General features: G+C 37.2%; 1 protein-coding gene across 1 annotated transcript; it reads right to left on the bottom strand.

The window, feature by feature from the left end:
* Positions 1-377: 377 nt before the first annotated feature.
* On the bottom strand, positions 378-8,093 carry LOC112014943 (protein STRUBBELIG-RECEPTOR FAMILY 3). Its single transcript, XM_065772305.1, has 16 exons — positions 7,877-8,093; positions 7,203-7,332; positions 7,038-7,109; positions 6,316-6,381; positions 6,124-6,195; positions 5,937-6,008; positions 5,756-5,827; positions 5,613-5,678; positions 5,376-5,441; positions 4,182-4,573; positions 3,609-4,060; positions 2,627-2,898; positions 1,835-1,973; positions 1,412-1,548; positions 1,155-1,311; positions 378-895 (listed from the first exon to the last, which is right to left on the bottom strand). The coding sequence occupies exons 1-16, from the start codon at positions 7,995-7,997 to the stop codon at positions 797-799; spliced, it is 2,385 nt and encodes a 794-aa protein (XP_065628377.1). The 5' UTR covers positions 7,998-8,093; the 3' UTR covers positions 378-796.
* Positions 8,094-14,343: the final 6,250 nt, after the last annotated feature.

The raw sequence follows: 14,343 nt of genomic DNA, 5'->3' as shown, positions 1-14,343 counted from the left end.
TGTTTTACTCCTTCAATTCCAACATACCACATGATCTTATTACATATTTAAAAATAAGAAAAACCACAGCCAAACAAATCTAATACTCATATAAATCCAACCAGATTGAAAATTTATTGAGATATTATTGAGTGTAGTAAGATGTATTAAATTTTAAATAAAATATTGATGTGACAATCTTTTATTAGATGAAGTAAAACATAAATTTTACACTTCATTCTTACGAATTAGTAAGGACAATTCTCAACCAAAAATAATTATACTGGGACATGTAGAACAAATGCAATGCCACTAGTTTCTGAAAGGTACGAAAAAACAATGGACTTTTTTTTAGAAAACAAAAAGGCTTTAACAGAAAGAACCGAACTATCCTAGTATAGGGGAATTCCAAGTCTTGTTGAATTTCTAAATATGGACATCAATAACAAAAAGAACTGAACTCGCATGAATCAGCAGAGTCCAGATGCAGTCACAACTCACAAAGATAAAACACGAAAAAAATTTCATTATAAATATTTATTTAACAATTGGTTAGCACATTTTTCAATGAACACTAGAATGATCTTGAATAATGGACAATAAGAATAGGAAGATTTTGCTCGCAATTGAAAGCTTCTGAAGCTGATGGAAAGACACCGTGGTAAGCGATTTGGATGTGAATGTCAGGTGAGTTGTTAGAAGGCACATTTGTTGGCAGCTTCTTCAGAATAGATTTATCATTTTAGGATAACTTGATTCTCCGCATCTTAAGCATTCATTCATAAGCTAAAATCACCATTCCATTTCCTAATCCAAGTCAGTCTTCATTTGATCCACTTCTGTTGGGCTCCTTTCGTATCATGTCCAGTAAGTCTTCGACAACTTCAGACATTAGTGGCCTGAATTCTGGCTCAGACTGCAAATTATGCTTGATGTTAGGATATCTACTCCATTTGGAGTGGCAAGCAAAATCAATTTTTCTAATAAATGCAATAATGTCTCATATAAAATTAGTTTGGAACTCCAAGCTGATTCTATTTGAGCTTTTGACGCATTCCGTCTTAACCTGAGTGTACCCACAAATATGCTCAGGACCTAGTGGTGCCCCACTAGTAGAATATTTGGTAACAGATCTTAATCAATATCATATAGAAGTCAACAGTGACAACACTTACCTGAACACACCGAGCAATAATGTCTGCAAAGTTTGATAAAGATTTGGCTGGGTACTCTCCATTGAGAGCAGGATCAACCATCCTTGACAATGCATCAATGTCATGAAGCTGGGGGATTGCCCATCTCACTAGAAATTGCTCCCCACGAATCCGTGAGCTGTCCAAAAGGTTTAAGAAGACATTATTTAACTGCAAAAAATTAAATAAATAAATAAAGGGCATGCAGTCTTAAATACAATTTGGTTTTGCATTTTTACCTGTCATAGGACATCCGACCTGTTAAAAGTTCTAACATAACCACTCCAAAGCTATAAACATCACTTTTGTGAGTATAAATTCCTGATTCAAATTCTGGAGCTCCATAACCATAAGTTGTTGACAGACTTCCTGACAGCTGAAAGTAAAATAATGTTAGACAGCTGCAGTGGCAGCAATGCCGAGAATAATCTGGTAATTGTAACTCAGTCCAACAATGAACTGTGTCAAGTTCAATTTAGTCTCTTAACTATAGATAGTGTCAATCTAGTCCCTCAACTTTCAAAGTCAAATAATTCTCATCCGTGAATCTCCTTTCCATTTAATTTTTTTATGAAATCAGCTGATGTAAAAAAACCAAAATCAAAGCAATTTCAACTATTAATTCCATTAAAATTTAAACAGAAAGTAGAATTATGGCTTACCTGAGTTACAGCACCTGATGCTATCAATGAAGCCAGACCACAATCAGAGACACGCACCAAAAGATCCCCATCAAGAAGAACGTTGGCAGCCTTAAAATTCCTGTGTATGACAGGTGGCTGACAGTCCTCATGCAAATACCTTTGCACCAAAACAACAAAATCAGTACTAGAAATGGTGCATGCTTCTTTGAAATTATTCATGCCAGAATAGAAACAAGGATAACTCTCCCCCTCATTTCCTCTTATTCAGTTTGTATGCAACCTAATTCAGTAATTTGTTGGATCAAGGGAAGACTATAATTTTATAAATCAATCTGCAGATGTGAGAACAGCACCAACAAAGTTCCTTTCTCAGATGTAAGATTAATATATAACATCACGCAAATCTTACCTCTTTGACCTTAGAGGTAAACTGAATTTCTGACCTCTTATAATAAAGCGATTGCATCAACCACCTGAAATGGGTTCTCATTCTTGATGATCCCTTTGTTTTTTTTTTTTGTTTTTTCTTTTTTTAAAGAAATTTTGTTGGTTCAACCTTTTAAATAAATTAGTTCTAGGTTTTGACTAACATATAAGTAACTCACATAAATTTCTTAATTAATCTCCTAGTTGATAGTGTAATTTTCTAACACATTTGGAAGGCACAACCTGGACCCTATTTACTTGAAGACGGGCAAATTGTGATAATCTGATAAATCTGACCCACAATTTTAATATATCTAACTTTAACCCATTATGAAGTTAACAAGTTAGGTTATAAACTTCCAACTTAATGGTTGCTTGACTTACTCTAAGGCTCTTGCAGCTCCAAGTGCCATCCGAATGCGGGCATTCCAAGAAAGGTTTCTTTTATATTCATCATCTGAGTGCAGAACATCCTGCAGTGACCCGTTACTGCAATACTCGTAGATCAGAAGCCTTTGACCATACTCGGCACAGTAACCAATAAACTCAACAACATTGACATGTCGGATTTTATCAATATTGTTTACCAGTTCAAGAAACTCATCATCTTTCTGCTGACTGGAAGCTCTCACGTCAAGTTTTTTTACCGCAAGTAGCTATAAAAGCATCCAAAAGAACAAATGTCAGTATGAAGCCATTGTACTGCAGTACCACTTGACTTTAGAACGTATGTATATATAAGATCACCATATGTAGTTCCATGTCACACATCTGGGATTTAAATTAAGAGCTTTTGAGGACACAACATTGCTTTGATTATTTCACCATCTTTGTCATTCAATACATATCTTGGACAAGAAGTGAAAACAGAAAAATCCAAACTAAGAAGAAATAAATTTCTTTAAAGAGAATTGTTATATTTGACATGGTAGGGGATTTATTTGTGACAATAGAGACATGCAAACACTATTTTTTTTTTTTTTAAATAAAAAAGACTTGACTTCAGCACCTTGTACTCCAATATTGCTAGTTGTTTTATACAAAATTGAAAAAATGTGAGCAACTTTGTTGGCCGCAGAATGTAAATGTTATTCAACTTTGGTTGGTAATAAGAATAACTGAAGGCTAAAAAGATAAAAATTCTACATTCTGCCAATTAAAAGGAAAAGTCAAAACAGCATACAAGAAGTAATTATTCAGTAAAGAGTACTCCTGGAGAATGAAACAATTAAATAGTTGAGTAGAAGGAACAAAGATAGCAAACCCGGGGAAAAAAAGGGGGCTCTGAAGGTAGTGAGAGCCCAAGATAGGATCCAACTATTAATACTTTCTACAAATTAATTTAATTTATAGTTGAGAATGGTACCTTCCCATCAGGAAGCTGTGCCCTATAAACAGTCCCCAGTCTGCCACCTCCTATAAGATTTTCTTGAGAAAAGCTGTTTGTATATTGCTGAAGGGATGCAATGGTGAAAGACTTTGCAAAAGTGGGTAGATTTTTGGTGGATGGCTTCACTGTAGTTGCTTTAGCAGGCAATTTCGGCTCTACAATGACCTTCTCAACAGGAGGTGGAGGAGGGGGAGGTGGAGGCGGGGGAGGAGAACGAGGGGGAAGTGAAATGGGAGGAGGAGGAGGGGGAGGAGGATCTGAAAACATATCAAAAGCACTCATATCTATCCCGTGATCCTCCCTCTTTGGTATTTTGCCTGTTCCCTGTACATTTCTCTTTTTCTCATTCTGTAGTTTTGTAATTGCTCTTGCTCTTCTAGTCTCTGTTTGATCATCCTCCTTTGGCCTCACAACTACTGCCTTTGGAACTGTTCAAAGATCCTCAGGTCATTGATTTTAAAATTACATAAATAAATAAAATATCATTATTACACACCAAATGACATATATTAAATTGATTGAAAAGCTGCTAATAATAATCATTTTTACCTTTCTCATTGGTTGGTAGAAGTAAGGATCCATTGTCCCTAGGATTCTGTCTGTCGCCTTCATATGCTATTATTCGATGGCGGCTAGAAATTCTTTCAGCTTCTCTTCGTCTGCTAAATCTTGGCATAAGAAGTGCAAGTCCCAGTAACAAAATTATCAGTAAAAACACTGCTGCAATTGATATCCCAACCACCTGCTTAGTTGTTAAACCTTTCTTCTTTTGTCCAGAGTTTGATTTCACTGCTGCAGATGGTGCATCAGCCATTTTCGGAGGTGTACGTCCAGTAGCTGGCCCCCAAAATGGTGGTGCTGGACTAGCTGGTGGTGGTTTTAATGGGGATGAAGGTGGAGGTAGTGGAGCGGTGGTAGCATTAAATGGGTTTCCATCTTTTCTGCACAGTCAATTATCATTATTGGTAAACAGATGTGAACAAGTATAAACTACTTGGAATCCTGTTTCCTGTTTTATTGATAACAACATATAATCTGAAGGCAGACATAATAATCTGCAATCTATATAATCTTTCGATGAGGTTATCTATATAATCCTTACATCCTTGATAGTCCTGAAGGCTGATCAGAAACTATAATAGAATACATGTTGACCTTGCTGACTTGCTGCATGGAAACCCATGCAAAACGCAAATTCACAAGTCACTAGGAAATGAAATTTTGATTATTATCACTGGTTCTTGTTCCTAGAAGAAATTCCTCAGTCTACTGGCAGCCATTGTGATCAGCGATATTGCTACAGCAGCTTTAATTTTCATTGGCAGGGAAACTACTTCAGCTTTCATTTTGAGATGCCAAGACCTAGTAGTCTCTTTGCAAAGTCATGCAAGTCTGATATTTTTATGACCTCAAAGACTTATGTATAATTTTTTAGGTTATTTAATAAGATTCCCAGGCCTGCTTGTTTAATAGAGCTTGAATTGGTTGGTTTCTTTGCCAGAGACTGTAGAGATCACACAAACATATAATGAGAAGCTTGAGTCTTAAGGGACATTGCCTATTCAGAAAATTCCTGAATAGGTGGAATGGGAAGCTTCCTTTGACATAAATATCTTTCTCCAACCGAGGTCATATATTGAAACCATTTAATATCCATGAGTTCATTTTTTTCAATTTTCAAATGAGAACAATATTCTCTTTTAAAAGGAAATAAACTAATAATTCAAGGCTTGAGGTTCTCACCTGAAGTTTGGGATGCTTAACAGCTTCTCAGGTATTGGTCCAGAGAACTGGTTATTCTCTATATTCCTGATAAACAAGGAGAAATTTTGTCACGAGAAAAAAAAAAATGTAAGCCCATGAACCATGATAAGACAGAATTTATCCTAAAAAATTACGAAAATACTGCATGATTCCCAAATTGTAAAGCATAAGAAATTAATATTTCTTTTGAAAATTAAATATGGTTGAGAACAGTACAAATCTTTAAGAGGCAGATCTTGTAAAGTGTCAAGGGTCCCAGACAACTGATTGTTCTGCAAGTGTCTGCAACAATGAAGTTAGCATCATATGTGAGAAAAGTAGGTCAAATGTAAACAGCCTTACCAACACAAAATACTCACAGTGTGGTCAGAGAAGACAAATTTCCTAGAGAAGGAGGGAGCTCTCCACTCAAATTGTTACTGGACAAATCTCTGCACACACAACAAAAAAAGAAGAAGAGAAGGTGGCTCCATCAATTATAAGTAGCCCATGGAAGTTAATCTACATGAAGAATTTGCATAATACAAAATGAGATCCTACAGATTGATCAACCCTATCAGGGATTGAAAGGCATCCGGTATTTCTCCAGATAAATGGTTGTCATTTAGAGACCTGAAAGGCAAAGACAAAGAAAATCTTATAGGAGAGTTATGTGAAAATTGGGATGCCTCCTACTAGGAACGGCTTAAACAAAAAAAAAAAAAAAATAGAGAAGAGTAAAGCTTACATGGCTGACAGTTGAGTTAAAGAGGATAAAGAACTTGGGATGCTTCCAGTGAACTGGTTAGCTGAAAGAAAACTGCCAAAGGTAAAGACTATTATATCTTTTGCACAGAAGTGCAGAACAGGGATTTACATTCAAGTTTCACATATATAGACAGAGTATAACATTTTAATTTTGAAAAATAGTAATACATACATGTTTTGCATTGTAACAGGCAAATTGGATGGAATGCTCCCCCCAATATGGTTGTTGCTTAGATCTCTGCCGAAAAAGCAACAGCACAAACATTAATGACATTATGCAACAAATGTAACAACGAAAAAGATGACTAGCTAATATCCATAAAATGCCATACAATATGAATTTAAAGAATGGATTCCTGACTTTTCCTTCCCTGTTTATTTCAAATATCACATGCTTAGGGAACAAATTAAACAGGTTGTTCATCACAAATGATGGAAAATTCAAAATAGGAATCAGGGTGTTCCAATGGTTCAATGAAGGCTAGGAAATAAGAACTACGTATGACATGCCTGGCCCTGCATTTATGGATGAATGGTATGTAACAAGTATTATTATCTTCAGAAAAATATCTAAACAGTCTATTTATGACATGGTATTTAGTGACTTCAAAGTGTTAAGTCACTTTTTTACTTCATGAAAAGGTCCAATACTTCTAACACAATCCCTTATGTAGTGACACCTCTAGTCATCGGATAATTACCCAATCACAAGCTTAGTGTGGCTGCTCGGCTTGTTATCACCCAAAAAAAAAGGACATTAAAATGACCTCTAATTACTGTGACAAAAGAAACTGGGAGAAACAGATGACTAAGTCTAGTTCATATTCTCAACAACAAAATATCATTCATACAATGTATGCATGCCTGTGGGACACACACAGAGAGCACACTTACATTGCATTGATAGAAGTAAACAGCACTAAGTTATTTCCCAGTTCTCCTCCCAAATTAGCAGCATTAAGAACACTGCAAACCAACATATCCATATGAGAGCTCATAGTCAAACATGTTTAGAAACATCAATGGATATATATTAGTAAAGAATAGGGACTACCATACATTTTCACTATGACTGTATTGTTACACACCACGCCTTGCCACGCTTCACCACATGGGTCTCCACCATTAGCAACCCAACCAGGAATAGTAGGGAGGCCCAGTGAAACATATAGGTTATTCATTGCAGCAACTGATTCAACAGAAAACAATGCTGATATTAATGTGTTGTCCAATTGACAGAAACATGAAATTAGAAAAGAACACAAATTGTACAGTGTGACAGGCACTTCTTCTTCATCGTATTTTTAAGAGGCTGGGACACAAACATTGGGCACCCTCCCCCAACCTAAATGCCCCAACAGTGATGATGTGCTACGACACCAAGAAACTTTACCAGCTGCTGATAACTTCGAACAAAACTATAGCATTCAAGACAAGATGATTATCTCCAGAAAACTCAAAGCAAAATGACACAAGTAAAAGGGCTTTCTTTGCTGGGCCATACACAATCAATGATTGCTACCCCGGCAAACAAAAAACTCCACTCAGCTGAACTAAACTCATGTATTTAGCCCAAGTTCTAGATGAAAAAAATAAATCAATAAACTTCAAGTCAGCATAAACATAACACTAATCTTTGATTTTCATTCAATTTACCACATTTTTCTCAGCAACTAAACAGACAACAGAATCATAATGCTGAAGTTGCATACCCAGAAAACAAAATCCCTTACCATCACTTGGAGTAGTCTCTCCACGAGAAACCTGCGCTGCATAAATCAACACGAACCACAGCAAAAGCTGTGCGTAGATCTTCAAATTATTGTACTTTACAGCAGATCTCTTCCCACCCATTGATCCCACACTCAACCTTACTCCTCAATTCACTCTTCTCCCACAAAAGAACATCCTCCAATCTGAAATAACCAAACCACAAGCAAAATCAAGCTGACAGTCAGTGATCTTAGCACAGCCCACTAATCCAAAACAACCCAGAAACCAAATTACAAAACCAAAAACAAACAACACCCAGAATTCTGAACAAGCACTAAGACACATACATAAACGGAAAAAAAAAAAAAAAAAAACAAAAAAACAAAAACAAAAAAAAAAAATGGAGGCAGCCACATCCAACATATGACTTAATGTCTCCATCACAATATCAAACAACAATGGAGATAATGGATCCCCTTGCCGAAACCCCCTAGTACTTCCAAAGAAATCAAATGGGCTACCATTGATCAGAATGGAAAACTTTACAGTTGAAATGCAATACCTTATCCATTTTCTCCATTTCTCTGAGAAACCACAACGTTGAAGCATATACATTAAAAAATCCCAACTCACATGATCATACGCCTTCTCCACATCCAATTTACACAACACACCTAGAACTCTTGACTTCAATCTACTATCAATACATTCAGAAGCAATCAATACGGAATCCAAAATCTATCTGCCCTTCACAAAAGCATTTTGTAAATCCGAAATAAGCCCATATGCCACCCTACGAAGCCGATTAGCCAACACTTTAGAAATAATCTTATAAATCCCACCAACTAAGCTAATAGGCCAAAAGTCTTTGATCTTCACAACATCCAGTTTCTTGGGAATAAGGGCAAGAAACGAAGCATTAAAACTCTTCTCAAACACCGCCTAAGTATGAAAATTATGGAATACAACAATTACTTCTGTTTTCAAAACACACTAGCAAGACTGGAAGAATGCCATGGAAAAACCATTCGGGCCAGGAGCCTTATCACCATTAAAATCATTGATCACCCCAAACACCTCTTCCTCCTCAAAAGGCCTATCTAGCCAATTGGCATCTTCCACCGAGATACTAGAAAAGTCCACATCATCTAAGATAATTCTATGAGCCACATCCTCAAAATAAAGCTATCTATAAAACTGAGAGATACAGTCTGCTATAGTTGCCGGGTCCGAAGATAAGTCCCCATCCACCATAAGCTTATCAATAGAATTAACCCTCTTGTGCGAGTTAGCTGTACGGTGGAAAAACTTAGTATTCCTGTCTCCTTCCCTAACATAGAGAACTCTAAATTTCTGCCTCCAACATATTTCTTCCAACAGAGTAACTTTTTCTAACTCATCACGAATTCTTCCCACTTCTACCGTTTCCTCCGCTGACAATCCCCAACTCTCCTCCATATTCTCTAGAACACTCAAATCCTTCTACAATTTTTTAATCCAATCTTCAACATGACCAAACACCTCCACATTCCATCTTTTCAAATCATTTTTTAGGAGCTTTAATTTATTGGCTAGAATAAAACTCGATGCACCATGAAATTGATAGGAATCCCACCAAGACCAAACCCTATCCACAAAACCCTCATCCTTAAGCCACATATTCTTAAGTCTAAACGGCATACTCCCTCTCTGAAAAGATCCACTCTCAAGGACAATTGGAAAATGATCCAAGCACAACCTAGACATCCATCTTTGAGAAACTGTTAGAAACTTATCCTCCTAATCTGCAGAAAACAAGAATTTGTCTAGCCTAGTCTTCGAAGCAACTTCTCTAGAATTTGACTAAGTAAAAGTACCCCTTTGCAATGGCAGATCAATGAGACCCTGTTCCGAAATAAAATTGGAATACTCCCGCATAGCAGCAGTGAAAGAATTAGACCCCAATCATTCGGAAGGGAACTTAACCACATTAAAGTCACTACCCATACACCATGGGACACTCCACCAGCTATTCAAGCCACAGAGTTCCTCCCATAAAAACCTCATGTCTCGGTGTAAATTAGGACCATAAACACCAATAAATGCCGAAACAAACTAATCTAACACACTTGTAAACTTACAAAAAACCCAAAATATCCCCACTGCTTCTTCCATTTTATTCACTACCCGAGTGTCCCACATCACTAACACCCCTCTAGAGGCTCCACAAGAACCTAGGTAAGACCAATCAACATGTTGGCCACCTCATAAGCTACGAATCACTGCTCTATTAATCAACCCCATTTTGGTTTCTTGAAGACAAACCACATCTAGCCCCCATTTCCTAATCAAATTTCTAACCTTGAGCCTTTTATCCTGCTCATTCAACCCTCTAACGTTTCAAGAAATAATCTTCACACTCATTGATAAGGCACAACAGCCCTTCTCCACATCCAATTTACACAACGCACCTGGAACTCCTGACTTCAATCTACTATCAATATATTCAGAAGCAATCAATATAGGATCCAAAATCTGTCTGCCCTTCACAAAAGCATTTTGTAAGTCCGAAATAAGCCCATGCGCCACTCTACGAAATTGATTAGCCAACATCTTAGAAATAATCTTATAAATCCCACCAACTAAGCTAATAGGCCGAAAGTCCTTGACCTTCACAGCATTCACTTTCTTGGGAATAAGGGCAAAGAACAAAGCATTAAGACTCTTCTCAAACACTGTTTGAGTATGAAAATTGTGGAATACAGCCATAATTTCTGTTTTCAAAACACACTAGCAAGACTAGAAGAATGCCATGGAAAAGCCATCCGGGCCAAGAGCCTTATCACCATTAAAATCATTGATCACCCCAAACACCTCTTCCTCCTCAAAGGGCCTATCTAGCCAACTGACATCTTCCACCGAGATACTAGAAAAGTCCACATCATCTAAGACAGGTCTATGAGCCACATCCTCAAAATAAAGCTGACTATAGAATTGAGAGATACAGTCTGCTATAGTTGCCGGGTCCAAAGATAACTCCCCATCCACCATAAGCCTATTAATAGAATTAACCCTCTTATGCGAGTTAGCTATACAGTGGAAAAATTTAGTATTCCTGTCTCCTTCCCTAACACAGAGAACTCTAGATTTCTGCCTCCAACATATTCCTTCCAACAGAGTAACTTTTTCTAACTCATCACGAATTCTTCCCACTTCTACCATTTCCTTTGCTGACAATCCCCAGCTCTCCTCCATATTCTCTAGAACACTCAGGTCCTTCCACAATTTTTTAATCCAATCTTCAACATGACCAAACACCTCCACATTCCATCTTTTCAAATCATTTTTTAGGAGCTTTAATTTATTGGCTAGAATAAAACTCGGTGCACCATGAAACTGATAGGAATCCCACCAACACTGAACCCTATCCACAAAACCCTCATCCTTAAGCCACATATTCTCAAGTCTAAACGGCATACTCCCTCTCTGAAAAGATCCACCCTCAAGGACAATTAGAAAATGATCAAAGCACAACCTAGACATCCGTCTTTGAGAAACTATTGGAAACTTATCCTCCTAATTTGTAGAAAACAAGAATTTGTCTAGCCTAGCCTTCAAAGCAACTTCTCTAGAATTTGACCAAGTAAAAGTACCCCCTTGCAATGGCAGATCAATGAGACCCTATTCCGAAATAAAATTGGAAAACTCCCGCATGGCAACAGTGAAAGAATTAGACCCCAATTATTCGGAAGGGAACCTAACCACTTTAAAGTCACCACCCACACACCATGGGACACTCCACTAGCTATTCAAGCCACAGAGTTCTTCCCATAAAAACCTCATGTCTCAGTGTAAATTAGGACCACAAACATTGCAACAAACTAATCTGATACACTTGTAAACTTACAAGAAATCGAAAATCTCCCCATTGCTTCCTCCATTTTATTCACTACCCGAGTGTCCCACATCACTAACACCCCTCTAGAGGCTCCACAAGAACCTAAGTAAAACCCGTCAACATGTTGGCCACCCCACTAGCTACGAATCACTGCTCTATTAATCAGCCCCATTTTGGTTTCTTGAAGACAAACCACATCTGGCCCCCATTTCCTAATCAAATTTCTAACCTTGAGCCTTTTATCCTGCTCATTCAACCCTCTAACATTCCAAGAAATAATCTTCACACTCATTGATAAATCACAACAGCCCACTCAGTATTTGCACTACTTGCTTTATTTGGATCATACTCAACATTTAAGGATGACAACAAGTTCTTCAACTCCCGCTGACCTTTTTGGCCTAACTTGACCGACTTTGTCTGATCACCCACTCCAAGTTTCTGTGGCCTCTATAGCTAACAACAATCCTGTAATTTGCTCCTCAAAACCTTCCAACGAAGTGTCCACAGATTTCTTAAAAGCCTTTATCCGATTGGTTACCCATTGTGATAGCTAACAGTTATCAACACTCTCCTTACACCCAACCTCCTTCACTTGACTAGATGCCACCCCCAAGGACCTCTAGTGGCCAAAGGTACCACAACTAATAGCTCATCACCTCTGTCCCAAGACCTCAACCTTTCATCAAATTCCCACATCTCCTTCTCTGACCCAGGAACCACAGATGAAAACTCAACGAGCCCCTCACCCTCATCTACCCAACTAACCCTCTGCCCTTCATTAATAATAGAATCATTACTTGGTACACACTCTCCCTCCATGCTTGAGCATATCGACATGCAATTTGGAGATCAATACAGTGACAGTGGAAGCACTAATTGCCATCTATCACGCAATTGTAGCATCCAGTCTTAGGAATTACCCCAAGACTTATCCAAATCTCCAACCAATTCCCTAATAATGGGGCCAGGTAGATGAACTCCCTCAAAATCAGAATCATTATTTATAGTGGCTGATCCTTCCGAACCCACAAAATCCTCTTCCCCATCTTCCATTGCCACTTGAGAAGTCAAAGACACTAGCGCCGACACCATCGGGTCACTATAGGTTGTTACCGATTCACTGGATGCTTGGACCATGTTTAATGGTCTCTAAACCCAAGCCTTGCTTATTCACAAGCTTGATCAAGCTCCCACATACACTCTTAATATCCTATGGATTAAGATAATGAGATTGAAATTAGACTTGCAATAGTACATCCCAAATAATAGACTAATTTTATTAATCAAAAGCAAATCTAAGAAGCAATCTTCAAACCCTTCCAAAATAATACCTAAAGCAGGGCCGGAACATAAGTTAGATTATTTTCTACATCCTGCAACTAACACCCAAATCCTTTAAAACTTTTAGAGACCACTAAGACTTTGGACCATCATATATCTAAAAATGTTTCATAACCTATAATCTTATCTTTCCATGTATCTCCATTTATCCATCTTAGCATTCTCATTTCAAGTACGCTTAAATTTATGAATATGTTGCTTCTTTACAACCTAACATTCAATATCATAGAGAAAAACTAGTCTTATAGTGAAATTTCCCTTTAACTTAATAGGTATTTTATGATCACACAATACTCCTGATTCGCTTCTCCACATCATCCATTTTTCTCTTATCCTATGCTATGATTCACATCCTTTTTAATCTCTCAATCTTTTTGAATTATTGATCAAAGATATTAAAAACAATCCCTCTTTGGAATCTCATGACCATCAAATCTTACAGTCCTTTCATCTGTGTTTCTCCTTTTACTAACCTTACATTCTATATACTGTGTTTTAGTCCTACTTGATTGAAAACCTTTAGATTCAAAGTGTCTAGCCAAAATTCTAACTTAACATTAACTCTATGTCTAGTTTCATTCACTAAAACTATATCATCTGCAAAAAACATACACCAAGCGACTTTCTCTTAAATCAATTTAGTGAGCTTATCCATCACTAGTGCAAACAGACATCAAGGAACAACGCTAAAATAATGTATAGATGAATCATATTGAGAACATTTAAAAATAGTTTATTGACATGTATGCATCTGAAGTATGTTTCATCAAAATGAACAATGAAACAGATATAAATAAAGAAAATTCACTATTTTATTAACTTTAATTTAACCTAATATGTAACAAGACAGCGGTTCCATTACTAATCCAGAATGCAACCTAAAACCATGTAGGTCTCACAACAATGATGAACAGATGTGGGTTTGATACTGTCACTATAACTATCTCTTAGGACATCCAAGGTATAGATCATTGACAGCCATTTGAAAAGGGTAACAACTAACTTATGGCTAAACTCAAATATATGAGTGATGCAGTGAAATAAGTATGTAGACTTGAATTTTATGCTTGAACAACAGCACATTGATTTGCTGCCATATACTAGTTGTCAAATTATGGATGTAGGCAAGGAACAAACCTTCCCCCCATCCCCTTTTGTAAAGTCAAGTGACAAACACAAGATATTCGTCAACTGGCCAACTCAACAAACAGCAATCAAAGCGTACCATGTTGATGACTCTCTGAACCTACACTGTAGCGTTTCTAC

The sequence above is a fragment of the Quercus suber genome, unplaced genomic scaffold (genome assembly GCF_002906115.3).
Source record: "Quercus suber isolate HL8 unplaced genomic scaffold, Cork oak 2.0 scaffold_56, whole genome shotgun sequence".
Classification (NCBI taxonomy): domain Eukaryota; kingdom Viridiplantae; phylum Streptophyta; class Magnoliopsida; order Fagales; family Fagaceae; genus Quercus; species Quercus suber.
Note: the sequence above shows the minus strand (reverse complement) of the source record. Positions and strands in the feature narration are given on the sequence as shown.

Excerpts from the sequence above, each read along its gene's own strand:
- LOC112014943 (XM_065772305.1), bottom strand. The coding sequence starts at position 7,997 with ATGGGTGGGAAGAGATCTGCTGTAAAGTACAATAATTTGAAGATCTAC. Across the intron at positions 6,009-6,123 it reads TTAACTCAACTGTCAGCCAT|GTCTCTAAATGACAACCATT; the intron begins GTAAGCTTTACT and ends TTTGCCTTTCAG. Across the intron at positions 4,574-5,375 it reads TTAAGCATCCCAAACTTCAG|AAAAGATGGAAACCCATTTA; the intron begins GTGAGAACCTCA and ends TTGACTGTGCAG.